General features: G+C 32.2%; 2 protein-coding genes and 1 pseudogene across 3 annotated transcripts; all 3 read left to right on the top strand.

Moving 5' to 3' along the window:
• The first annotated feature begins 1,444 nt into the window (after window positions 1-1,444).
• LOC125838256 (monothiol glutaredoxin-S3-like) lies at window positions 1,445-2,150 on the top strand. Its single transcript, XM_049517339.1, has one exon. It carries the CDS (start codon window positions 1,508-1,510, stop codon window positions 1,817-1,819), a length of 312 nt encoding a protein of 103 aa, XP_049373296.1. The 5' UTR covers window positions 1,445-1,507; the 3' UTR covers window positions 1,820-2,150.
• A 2,927-nt stretch (window positions 2,151-5,077) lies between these two features.
• LOC125838233 (uncharacterized) lies at window positions 5,078-8,245 on the top strand. 2 transcript variants are annotated; one of them, XM_049517310.1, is made up of 5 exons: window positions 5,078-5,414; window positions 5,576-5,704; window positions 5,854-5,911; window positions 6,075-6,310; window positions 7,445-8,245. In XM_049517310.1, exons 1-5 carry the CDS (start codon window positions 5,098-5,100, stop codon window positions 7,512-7,514), a joined length of 810 nt encoding a protein of 269 aa, XP_049373267.1. In that variant the 5' UTR covers window positions 5,078-5,097; the 3' UTR covers window positions 7,515-8,245. The 2 variants fall into 2 exon arrangements, with proteins under 2 accessions (XP_049373267.1, XP_049373266.1); XM_049517309.1 differs by having other exon boundaries at window positions 5,567-5,704.
• Window positions 8,246-8,948: 703 nt separating this feature from the next.
• Window positions 8,949-10,870, top strand: LOC125837995 (uncharacterized; annotated as a pseudogene).
• The last annotated feature ends 652 nt before the right edge of the window (window positions 10,871-11,522 follow it).

Below are 11,522 nucleotides of genomic sequence, written 5' to 3'. Positions count from 1 at the left end.
GTAGTATAACGGCTCTTAAATGATTTATAAAGGTTTTTGGTTAATTGCTCAGATTCTTATACATGAGGGGACATTGAGTTATAGTATTAACTGATAGAGTCAATTGGTTTTGTAGAATCTTTTATAATATATTTATTTTGAGTTTAAATATTTTTTATAAGACTTTTATATTATAAAAAAGACGCGGAAACAATTTTTAAAAAGATAAGCTAGACTAAGGGGAAATGAGAGAGGAGATTACGAGATGGAAAATTGAATTCTCACAAATAAGATAAAAGTTTGGGGAGCTAACCTACTGAGCTACTAAAATTCATCTAATATATAGTATGAAATAAAATATATTATTATTATTATGGAAAAAGTCAAAAATACCTTTAAACTACGTGAAATAAATAAAAATGTCATTCATTTATAGTTCGATTAAAAAATATCCTTATTGTTACTTAATGGATCAAGAATGCATTTTTACAAATAAATATATTATTTTATTTTCTTTGAACACATTCTTTTCCTAATAATATTTATTTTAGCAAATGTTTAATCTACTTTAATTGGAAAAAAATAAAAAACTTTTTATTTTATTATAATTATTTTTTATCACTATCTAAATGAAAATTAATGATGAGTTTACTATGATCTTATATATATATATGATTTATATTATCCGTTAAAGGGGTAAATTAAGTTATTCTATTTTAATTGATAAAACAATATCAAGAAGAAGAATATTATTTCCTATATTTATATTAGTTAAGTGATTTTAAAAGAAAGAAAATAAGAATCAGGTTCATTAAAAGTAATATTCTCGTTGGGAACAAAATGTGTTTAAAAGGAGAAAAAACATTTATTCGAAAAAAAATATATTTTTTAATCCATTTAATAATGGGATAAGAGTCTGAAAAATACCCCAATTTTGGTCGGATTTGCTGTTGCGATACTAAACTTACATAAGGACCTATTACCTCCCTAGACTATTTAATACCGTATTTTTTACCCCTGAACTATTTAATAGTGTATTTTAAAGGTATATATGTGCCCACGTGGACACATTATTATTTATAATTTTGCATTATTTTGTATGTCCACGTAGGCAAATATATATGTTTAAAATATGGTATTAAATAATCTAGGGAGGTAATAGATACTCATGAAAATTTAGTATCGCAACAACAAATCCGATCAAAGTTGAAATATTTTTCAGACCCTTATCCCTTTAATAATCATACATTTTTAGATCAAGCAATTATCAACAATGATATTTTTGAACTAAAGTATTGAAGCTTAGGATATTTTTAGACAAAATAATTTAATAGTAGCATTTTAACCATATATAATTACTTTTTTTTTTTAATTTTTTGGATTCTTTCTGCAAATTAACATGCATGTAGAGTCTATATATATATGTCTCATTGGACCATCTCCTTAAAACTCAAAGTCTCTCAACAAAACTCACCAGACCTCAAAATAACTCCTCTCTCTCTTTATATTTATTTTGTTGATATTTGTAATGGAGAGAGTAAGCAAAATGGTAACTGAAAAGCCAGTTGTGATATTCAGCAAGACTGGTTGCTGCATGAGCTACTCCATAAAGTCTTTCTTCTCCGATCTCGGCGTTAACACCACCGTTTACGAGCTCGATGAGATGCAAAGAGCTGGCCGTGAGATCGAGGCCGTGCTTTCGAATCTCGGCTGCAATCCCACGGTGCCGGCGGTGTTCATCGGCGGCCAAATGGTCGGTGGAGAAAGTGAAGTCATGAGTCTTCATTTACAAGGGGCCTTGAAGCCTAAACTCAAAACCGCTGGTGCTTTATGGGTTTAATTATAAATAATCGAAATGATAATGGTCTCCTTTTTTTTTAATAATAATATATGGACTATTATGAAGTGATGAGTACTCCTTCGTTATCATATTTTATCTCCAACGTAAAACTTTCAAAAGGAAGACAATATATACAGAGTACTGGAGTACTCTTTATAGCAAGAAAAAGGGAAAAAAGAAGTAAAATTATGTGTGTAAGAATTTTACTTACATGCACTACTAACGATGTGAAAAATTGTTGTATCAATTGTCTATTATTTTATTGTAATTTCCGTTAAGCATTTACTTGCTTTTTGTGTTTCTATGTGGAAATTGGGTTGGTGTTCAAAAATAATATTTGACTAACTTTTAAATCAATATAAATATACTCTTAGGGTCAGTTTGGAAAGCCACTTGGTAATTGGAATTGGTGTAATTACTTGTGTAGTAATTATCAGCCTAGTAATTACACTGTCTAGTAATTACACTGATCTGTTTGGTTGCCACAGTGTAATTACACTGTAATTACACATGTCTTGTTTGGATGCCACAGTGTAATTACATATGTTCTGTTTGGATGCACAATTACAATTATAAAATTATAATAAATTTTAAAAAATAAAAATTTATTATTTAAAATTTATACTAGACAAATAAGAAACTTTATAAATGACATTAAATGAAATATTTAAGATATATATTCTTGTTTGAAAATATATTGATTAATAAACATATTTTCTGTAACTACTATTATGAAAAAATAATTGATTTATATTTTTTCAAATTAATATATTTCAATTGAATTGATCGTAACAACTAAAAGTATAAAGTTTCTACGAATATCGTAAAATGCATGTTTGATTAAAAGAATAATATATAAATAAAATGTCATATATTATTAAATGTTTGACAAAAATATAATCTATCAAGTCTAATTAAAAAATGGCGTGCAATGTAAATTCAATATTACTAAAATAAATGAAACTAAAAATACTACATAAGTTATAAATTCAAAACAAAAAATTTAACATAATACTCTTATAATAAATTTCAACATAGCAATAATTATGATTTATTTTTATTTTTTCTTAATAAAGAAAACGTAAGTCTATAACCTTACTTAACAATAAATTCTATTTTAATTTAAAAATTAGAATACTAATAAAATTATGCTAATGAGAAAATAAGCATGGCATAAAGAAATTAATAATATGAGAAAATTACATAGAATCATGTAAAGTAAGGTTGAGAGCAAGAAGAAAATGAAATATAATTATATAAAATAAAAAATAAACTTTTACAAATTTTTAGAATAATAAAAATAAAAAAAGAACTTAAAATAATATAAGTAAAAAAAATTAAAACAAAAAAATAAAAATAGAAATTAAAAAAATAAATTAAAAAAGTAATCAGGTGGTAATTACACCATGTAATTACCAACAATTCACAGTCTCTGCCTGTGAATTGTAGAGTGTAATTACCTCCTGCCAATTACACCAATTACTTGCTGACCAAGTAATTACATCTCCTTCCAAACAAGACAAGACAATGTAATTACACCAATTACACTAAATTCAATTACCAAGGTGTCCTTCCAAACATGCCCTTAGTCTTGACAATTACGTTAATCAAAGAAAATTTTGTCACCACAAATACAAATATCAGTGAACGATGAAATATTGAAACTTTATTTTGTAGTTAAATTCTGTGAACTTTAGCCACTATTTATAAGTACTTATATTTATCATATGGACACTTCTTTTCTTTTTTTGATTTTATCATATGGACACACCATTATATAAAGATTACTAATTTTATTGAATTAACACTACGAGTTGGAGCAACTTCAGAAAAGCTTTCAACTAGCATGTCACGCTAGACTCGAGTTATTCACACTCATATTTAAAGGGTCTTTCAATTTTTTTTATCAAGAGATTGACTATAAATTATTTATGAGGTTATTTTCTTCTTAACTAGAGGTTTCGATTTTGAGTCCTAATATGAAATAATTTTTTTTGATTGAGAGCACTTTCTTTGAATAAGTCTTATATTATGCGAATTTAAATTAATTAAATTTCAGTGTGAATATTGAACACCATTAGGTGAGAAAATAAAAAATAAAAAAGATGTTTATACAGTGCTTTGCCCAACCCATTCAAAAGGGGAAAAAAAAATTCAATTGTTTTGGGTTTGTATGACATTTTTTGAGTTTTTCATTTTAATCGGTTCTAAAAAATATTATATTTTTATTTTTCTAGTAATTTAAGTTTTTTCTCTTAAAAAACAATTATAATTTATTTTAAACTATAAATTCTTACCCAACCAAATAACATTATATAGGAAAATAAGAAATTGGGTGCTGGTTATATAGAAAATGATCAAAATGGTCATTGATAGGGCTGGGCATTCGATAATTCATTTTTTTTCGATCTTTGATTCTTGTAATACGTGTACCGAACACCGAATCAAAATAATTCGATTCGGTTTTTCTTGAAAACAAAAAATAATCACAATATAAGTTATCTACTGGAGTGCTGGTCGCCGCCTTGCCGGTCGGTTGCTGCTGATCGGTTGCTTTTGGATTCTGGTCGCGGCGGTTGGCGCCGAAAAGTGGGAAGTGGGAAAGCGGTCGGTTGGATGTTGGCGATGGGAGACGGAGGAGTAAGGAGTTTGAACTTCGGAAAGTGTAGTGTGCGGGATGAAAAATTGAAAATCGAAAACTGAAAATTTTGAAAAGTGTGCGGCGATGAAAAGTGAAAACATAAAAAATTTGAAAAGTCTTGACCTAATTTACATTTTTCCTATAATATTTAATATTAAGAATTAATATAATAATTTCGGTTAAACCGAAATACCGATAAAACAAAAATTACATACCGAAAATTGAAATACCAAAAAAATTTGATTCGATTCGGTGTTTCGGTAATTATGCCCAGCCCTAGTCCTTGATGTATTGGGGTTTCTTTATTTTGGTCTGAAATATATTTTAGGTGATTCAAATAGTTCTCCATGAATGACAAAATGTATTCAATTTAGTCTTTTATTATAAACTTAACAATTTACCCCAATAACTATTAAATATAATTGTGGGGCCCACATAACTTACAAAAATCCACCATTTTTATTAGCTCAAAAAAAGAGTTTTATAAATTCTAAAACACTATTTTTTCTAACATCTAACCACACAATTATAAAATAATTTTTATAAAAAGATTGAATGAAATGGATCGTCAAGAATTTGATCCGTCAAATAAAACTGGATTAAAATAAATAACCCGACTTGAAATTGTGTCTCTCTTATGGACTCCAGATTTAAGGAAATTGCCACTGCCGTTGCCCGGCAATCATGTCCGATATGCCTCTGCCAGCTACACCATCGGAGCGCGGCGGTTGTTATCCCATGTATGCACGCCTATTGCATCGTCTGCATCCGCAGATGGAGCGATGTGAAGAGAAAATGCCCTCTCTGCAACGCCGACTTTGATTCATGGTTCTCCAGAATCAGCTTCTCCTCCCGGACCTTCCAGAAAGAGAAATTATCAGCTCGTAACGAGACTAAGAAGTTACCCTCAGGTTTTGTCCCCTCTAGGCTGGGAGACCGATTGGCGGACCGAAGGTTAGTTTTTTTTGTACTCAAATTAACTATCAGTTTTAGCTAATTACCGAAATCTTACTACTAACTTTTAGTGTTGAAGTACAATTGATTTGAAATATCCCTAAATTGCTCCGAATTATCCCCATTGAGTTTGTGATTTTTATGTTGGACAGAGCGATTAGGAGAAGGAGAGAAGAGTTGAATACTTTTGGCTCCAGAACGAGGCCGTTCCCAAGGCGGCGATCCTTTGATCACAATGGAGCTTTAAATCCAGATGATATTACTAGGAGAATCATTCTCTGGCGTTCCAGGTACAAATACCTACTAATTATTTGTAATTTCTCCTTAATCGCCGCGGTTTTATGCTATTCCATTTATATATCTATATGTGTCTGAATTTGGTATCGAAAATCCTAATAGATGATATTTATTTGACCTGGAATTGTATACTTTGTTGCAGCATTTATGAAGAGAGATTGCAGGCTGTTCCCTTTTCATCTAAAAATTGCCTCATGCAGGTAATGCTTAGCCCAATGGAAATATCCAATTCACTAAATAAGGCTATTGTTATATCTACTATCTTCATAATAAGAACCAGATGGCTAGAAGTTGTCAGTCTTAATTGATTCTGTTTGAGATGACTAAATTTGGTTCTAATCTTTACTGTGTTTTAATTTATAGCACATGGATAATAGGAGTACCAGAGAAAAGATGTTACAGAGAATAGAACTTTGGATAAGAAGGGAGCTGCAGGCTATACTGGGGGATCCAGATCCATCCATTATTGTCCATGTTGCTACCTCACTTTTTATCACTGAGAATACACATTCAACACAGAGGTGCGACAGAAATGATTTTCTTGCTCCATTGCGGCCCTTCTTGCATGAACGTGCAGAAGTGTTTTGGCATGAACTAAGGTATCTCTCATTCTACTTCATTGAGTCTTTACTTTAACACACGAAGGTATATTTTACTTATAATTTTATTACATTAAGCAGAGGCGGATTAATTTCAGATTTTTTTATAATGGTGATGTGGGACCTAGCTTGAGCACAATCCGACTATTACACTGGATACTTGCTACCCACAACTCGCACATGTACATACCCATCAATGTTTAGGCACATGCGAAGTGATCAGCGTTTTATGTATTTGCTGAGATTTGAATCCTGGTCTCCAGGATTTGCATCCACCTCATTAATCACTGACATACCCTTTTCGGGGTAAACCCACATTAGACTTTGAATTGTTGTTTTTCTTTGTGCGCTAGATTTATAGCTGTGAGAACCAATTCTGTCAACTGTCTTAGGAAATGTTTATGAACATTGAAGACAGTGGATTATGTCTGCGAATTTCCACCTTTGAATACTGAGATGGCATCCATGAACTAATTTGTATAGTTCACTTATTGCCACCACAGGCAGGAGGCTTAGGATATAATATAATTGGCTAATAGAAAGTTGTCTGACCTGCTGGCGTTAAGCTCGTCGCATTGAATTCATCTCCTAGACAGAAAGGGAGATAATTCATCAAGGTTTATCTGTCAATTTTTTTCACTAGAACTTTTATGGGCAAGCAAGCGCTCTAAATAAGTCAGTCCAGGTTAGATACCGGCAGTGCCATATTTACCAACGATCTATCTGGAATTAGAAACTGCTATCCTGGTTTGAAGTTTGAACTAACTGCCGGAGCTGCAATTGTAACAGTAGTAGAACAGGAAAAGTGAAATAGATATTCTTTTGAAATGATGTCCGCTATTTTCTAAGCTGCTCTTTTTGTAGCTATTTTCAACTAATGTTCTTGTTCCTGTTGTTTTATTTTGCCTTTTGGTTTCATTCTTCTTTTTTAAGTAATATTTTGTTGTTTTATTTTGTTTTTCCACCTTTTGGTTTCATTCTTTTTTTAAAAAATAAATAAATTTGTATGTATAAAATTTTAGTCTCTTTCTGCCCCTCGATCTCTCTCTTTAAAGCATTGCTGTTCATACCACATTCTTTTTTTTTTGGTAAAGCATACCACATTCTTTGACCTAAAATAATGTTTCATTGTAGGTGCTTTGCCGAGAGCCCTTTGTCTATGCAAACATATGATACTGTGGTGGAGTACTACTCCTTGGACTAATTCACTAGTACCAATCATCAATGCGTTGGCTACACTCCTGGGGGTAACAATATATTGAGAGGGATAAGATAGGGTTGTGATCCAGCGTAGTCATCTGATCATATGGCTATAAGGATGTTGGAATCTGAATTCTTGCGGCAAATGGAAGAGCAAGCCCCCAGTTTTTCTTCCTCAATAGCCAGTTAAGATTAGTTGAAGAGCCCACACTATGCACTGTTCCTTATGGATGAAGTCTTGTTGCCTTGGCTTTGTCTAGGCAGGGATAAGCATATTTGTTGTGCATATTCATTGACCTTTTTTGTGAAGTCCAAGACACAGGAGAAGATGACTACTTGTGATTAGTAATCCATTTGTAGGAGAGGCTGGAGAGATCTAGAATGCTTAAATTATATTTCTGCAGTGGTTAATCAAAGCGTGACAGAAGTTCCTGAGGAGTTAGCATTTGGTAGACGATGTGCTAGCGACCTGTTTGAGCTCAATAAGACACTGTTTGAAAAGTATGATTCGACAGTCGTGGACCTAGTTTTTCCAGTTATATCCTCTGTGAAGTCCGCATTTTGAAGAAGAAGAACCTTGTGTTGATAGTTTGCGAAGTGGATGATAAGCCTTTCAAATAGAAACTGTACAGGGTTGCGAATCTCTTGTGTGAAATGCACATCGTTGGAAAGGTGTTAACTGCGCTGTGTCATGTACAAAAATTAGATGGTACACATGTTTCGATATTAAATTATGTCGTGAAGATATGCGTGACTCTGGAAAAACTTAACGTTCTACATAGGACCAAAAGTTTATGCATGCATAAAGAGAAAAACTCATTGCAATCCCAAATATAAACAAAAAATTATGTATGTTTGCCAGTCACCAAACGTGACATTTTCCATTAATATAACTGTCTAAATATATATTTTTAGCTCTTATGAGGCTTCTTGTTTTTCTTATTCTCATTCAATAACTTCAGAATTTCGTACTTAATCTGAAATCTTATGTGTTGCTGCAAAAGTTGATATGATTTTTATATAAATAATAATACATCAGTTTGGTTTTTCAATATTAAATTTCTCATGAGCAATGCAGAGCACAATATCGTAAATTAAAGTTGTTGATATCATAGACGACTCCACCAAAGTGTTACGTATAGTTATCCTCTGATCGTTTAATTTCCTAAAGATTTACGAGTTCAAACTTTGAAAACAAAAGAAATTCTATTTTTCTTTTATGTTGTGGAATTTAAATTAGATGGGTATATAATCAATTTGAAGTTTCAAAATGAGTATCTAATTAGTAAGCAACCAGAAGAGGAGTCCTTGCAATTTGATTTATAGTCTGTTTGAATTGTCTTATTAAAATAATTTTTATAATGTTTGAATAAAAAATAAGTTAAATGTTATAAATTCATTAGTATTTTTTAAGTTTGTAGTGAATAATAAAATGAATATGGGGTGTGGGTTTAATTGCAATCGTGATAGTTGTTATTGGAAACCCGGGATAAACCCTACGACTGGTGACCCTCCTGGATCTGCACCCAAACGGTATGGTCGTTTCTCATTTTTATCGATTTTGATTTGATTGCTCAGAACGAAGCAGAGGGTTTTGGGTTCCTTACTTTCATATGCCAATAGTTTTGCTGATGTAGTTTCTATGGTGCTTTCCAAGTAGTATTCTAGTTCCATGGGGAAGATAATTAGATCGAGATTGGAGACTGATCCTTTATCCAGGGCGATTTAGTTATCAGCTTTTCTACTATATTATTTATTACTTACTATTATCTGCAAAAGCTGGAACTGTAAAATTTCAATTAGAATTTTCTTGAATTCAATGTGTTTATAGAAAACACACACATTCTGAATGCATAAGTTTGTTAGGTTAGGTTAATTTGGTTCAACTGATTGTTCAGACTAAGGATTGAAGTGGATCCTTGGTGTAACTGGTAAAGTTGCTGCCACGTGAAATGATGAGAAGGTCACAAGTTCGAGCTGTGAAAATAGTTTTTTGCTGTGATGCAGGGTAAAGGTGTGTGTACAATAGACCCTTGTGGTCCAGCTCTTTCTTGGATCCGCACTTAGTGGGGGCTTAGTGCACTGGGCTTCCCTTTCATATTTAGAGGAGGATGTAAGGATTGTGAGTTAGATAGAAATTCTAATGGCTTATGATTTTGTTGGACTTCCAATGAAGCATATGGAGCAAGCTCTTGAAGATAATATGTTCTTAAGGATGATTGAACTCTTTCAGTTAGTACCTATAATATAATCAAATTTTTTTTCAGGAGTTAGTCTAGGGTATTTCTTTTGGATTGTTTTTCATTTTATTTTCTATGTAGAGATAAGTCCTGGCTTCATCTGTTATCGTGCAATATCCATGAATTTGAGCCCTCTACTTAGCTTTAGACGCCACTTTTTGTACCACAGATTAGTGTTTACTTGTTATGATGCAATTCTTTTACGGCTTCTGCTTCCAGGAGAGAAAGATCTTAGTATGTTGAAACATTGTTACAAAAGTTTACTTGTGGTCATTCTCTAGATAGATGGTTATCTTATTTGCCTCTACATGGCATAATACAAATCATGTTTGCTATTTTTCTTCTCCAAGAAAAAAAAGGTTTAAATGTGTTAAAGAGCAGTATGTACCTCCTAGCTAGTGTAACAGTATATTTTATTGTATTTGATAATCTTAATTCTTATTGCTCCGAGTAACTGAGGACTGTTTGTGTTTGCTGCAGCCACGTTGTACATGTCACAGGGGTTGGTTCTCCATTGAGACTATTTTCAAGTTTTGACTTACAGGACCAACGATGGCGACTCAGGAGAAGAGTGAAGTGATTCAACCACCAACTGCAGTAGACAAGCAATTAGAAAGTTACTCATACACTAATTGGGCAGGGAAGATACAAGAACAGTACCAGAAAGTCAAAGAGAATGCAGAAACCTACCCCTATGTTTGGGGTTCATATACTGTTGTATACGGGGGATTTGGGCTCTGGTTTGCCTATAGATGGCGAAGGCTCCGCAAAACAGAAGACCGAGTCAGAGTCCTTCAAGACAGACTTCGCAAACTTGTGCAAGCTGAAGAGTCGACAAGTTCATCTATAACCAAAGCACCCTCATCTTGTGATAAATCAACAAAATAGTTTGTGTTTCTCTTTTCATTGAAGTTGTGTTTTTATGCATTTTGCTGAAAAAGTGAGTTACCAATGACTGCAGTTGGTCACAAAAATTATCCGGCTTGATGGAGAAAATGCCCCTTGGTTAACAACATAATATACTGCAGTTTGCATTTGTATTTTGTTTGACACATTCTTTGTGAAAATCCCCTTGTGTACAACATACTTAATAGAGTATACTGTTTTTGGTAAAACTAAACTATCTTTTGCACCAAATAATTTACTGTCGTATATTCTTTCAAGAATTTATCTGCACAGTCTGACGTGGATGTTTTTAAAAGATAGTTTGGTATCTTTTACATATCTTTAGTTTTATCGACAGGATTCAAAAATCTTTCACTTTCTTAAATTTCGTTTAAGTTAAAATGAGACAAACAAACTGAAACGGAAAAAATATTATGATTTTGTTTGAAAGAGGTTGACATGGCGGAAAGCGTGGATATACTCTCTTTTAAATGCGAGCTTAAACCTGACATTTTTTTCAACTGTTAATTGCCACATAATAATATGCAATAATTTTTTTGTTCCAAATTGTGTATTTCTTCTTACTTCTCTCATCTTAACTAATATACACAACATATTTTACCTCAATTTTGGTTTTAGCTGCAATGGTTATTTGTTCAAGTAAAAACAGTGTATTTCTTCTTTTCCGGTCCAAAGCTATAAAACAAACATGACTAAAATTTCATTATTTTCAGCCACATAAATGTTAGCCAAGACTTATCACAGAGAAAGCATTTTTGGTCCAGTCCAAAGTATCTTTTCTTATTTCATTTTTAGATGCAATGATGATTTATTTCATCTGGTGCAATTATCAAACTAAACTCACAAAAAGGAAAATTTGGTGAAAC

Source organism: Solanum verrucosum, unplaced genomic scaffold (assembly GCF_900185275.1).
Source record: "Solanum verrucosum unplaced genomic scaffold, falcon-dt-bn FXZP01000079.1, whole genome shotgun sequence".
In the NCBI taxonomy this organism is placed as follows: domain Eukaryota; kingdom Viridiplantae; phylum Streptophyta; class Magnoliopsida; order Solanales; family Solanaceae; genus Solanum; species Solanum verrucosum.
The sequence above is the reverse complement of the archived record's forward strand: the minus strand, read 5'-3'. Positions and strand labels throughout refer to the sequence as shown.

Bases quoted from the DNA above. Each gene is read 5' to 3' on its own strand.
- LOC125838256 (XM_049517339.1), top strand. From the start codon at position 1,508: ATGGAGAGAGTAAGCAAAATGGTAACTGAAAAGCCAGTTGTGATATTC.
- LOC125838233 (XM_049517309.1), top strand. From the start codon at position 5,098: ATGGACTCCAGATTTAAGGAAATTGCCACTGCCGTTGCCCGGCAATCA. The intron at 5,415-5,566 runs GTTAGTTTTTTT...TATGTTGGACAG, and splicing joins GACCGATTGGCGGACCGAAG to AGCGATTAGGAGAAGGAGAG. The intron at 6,311-7,444 runs GTATCTCTCATT...GTTTCATTGTAG, and splicing joins GTGTTTTGGCATGAACTAAG to GTGCTTTGCCGAGAGCCCTT.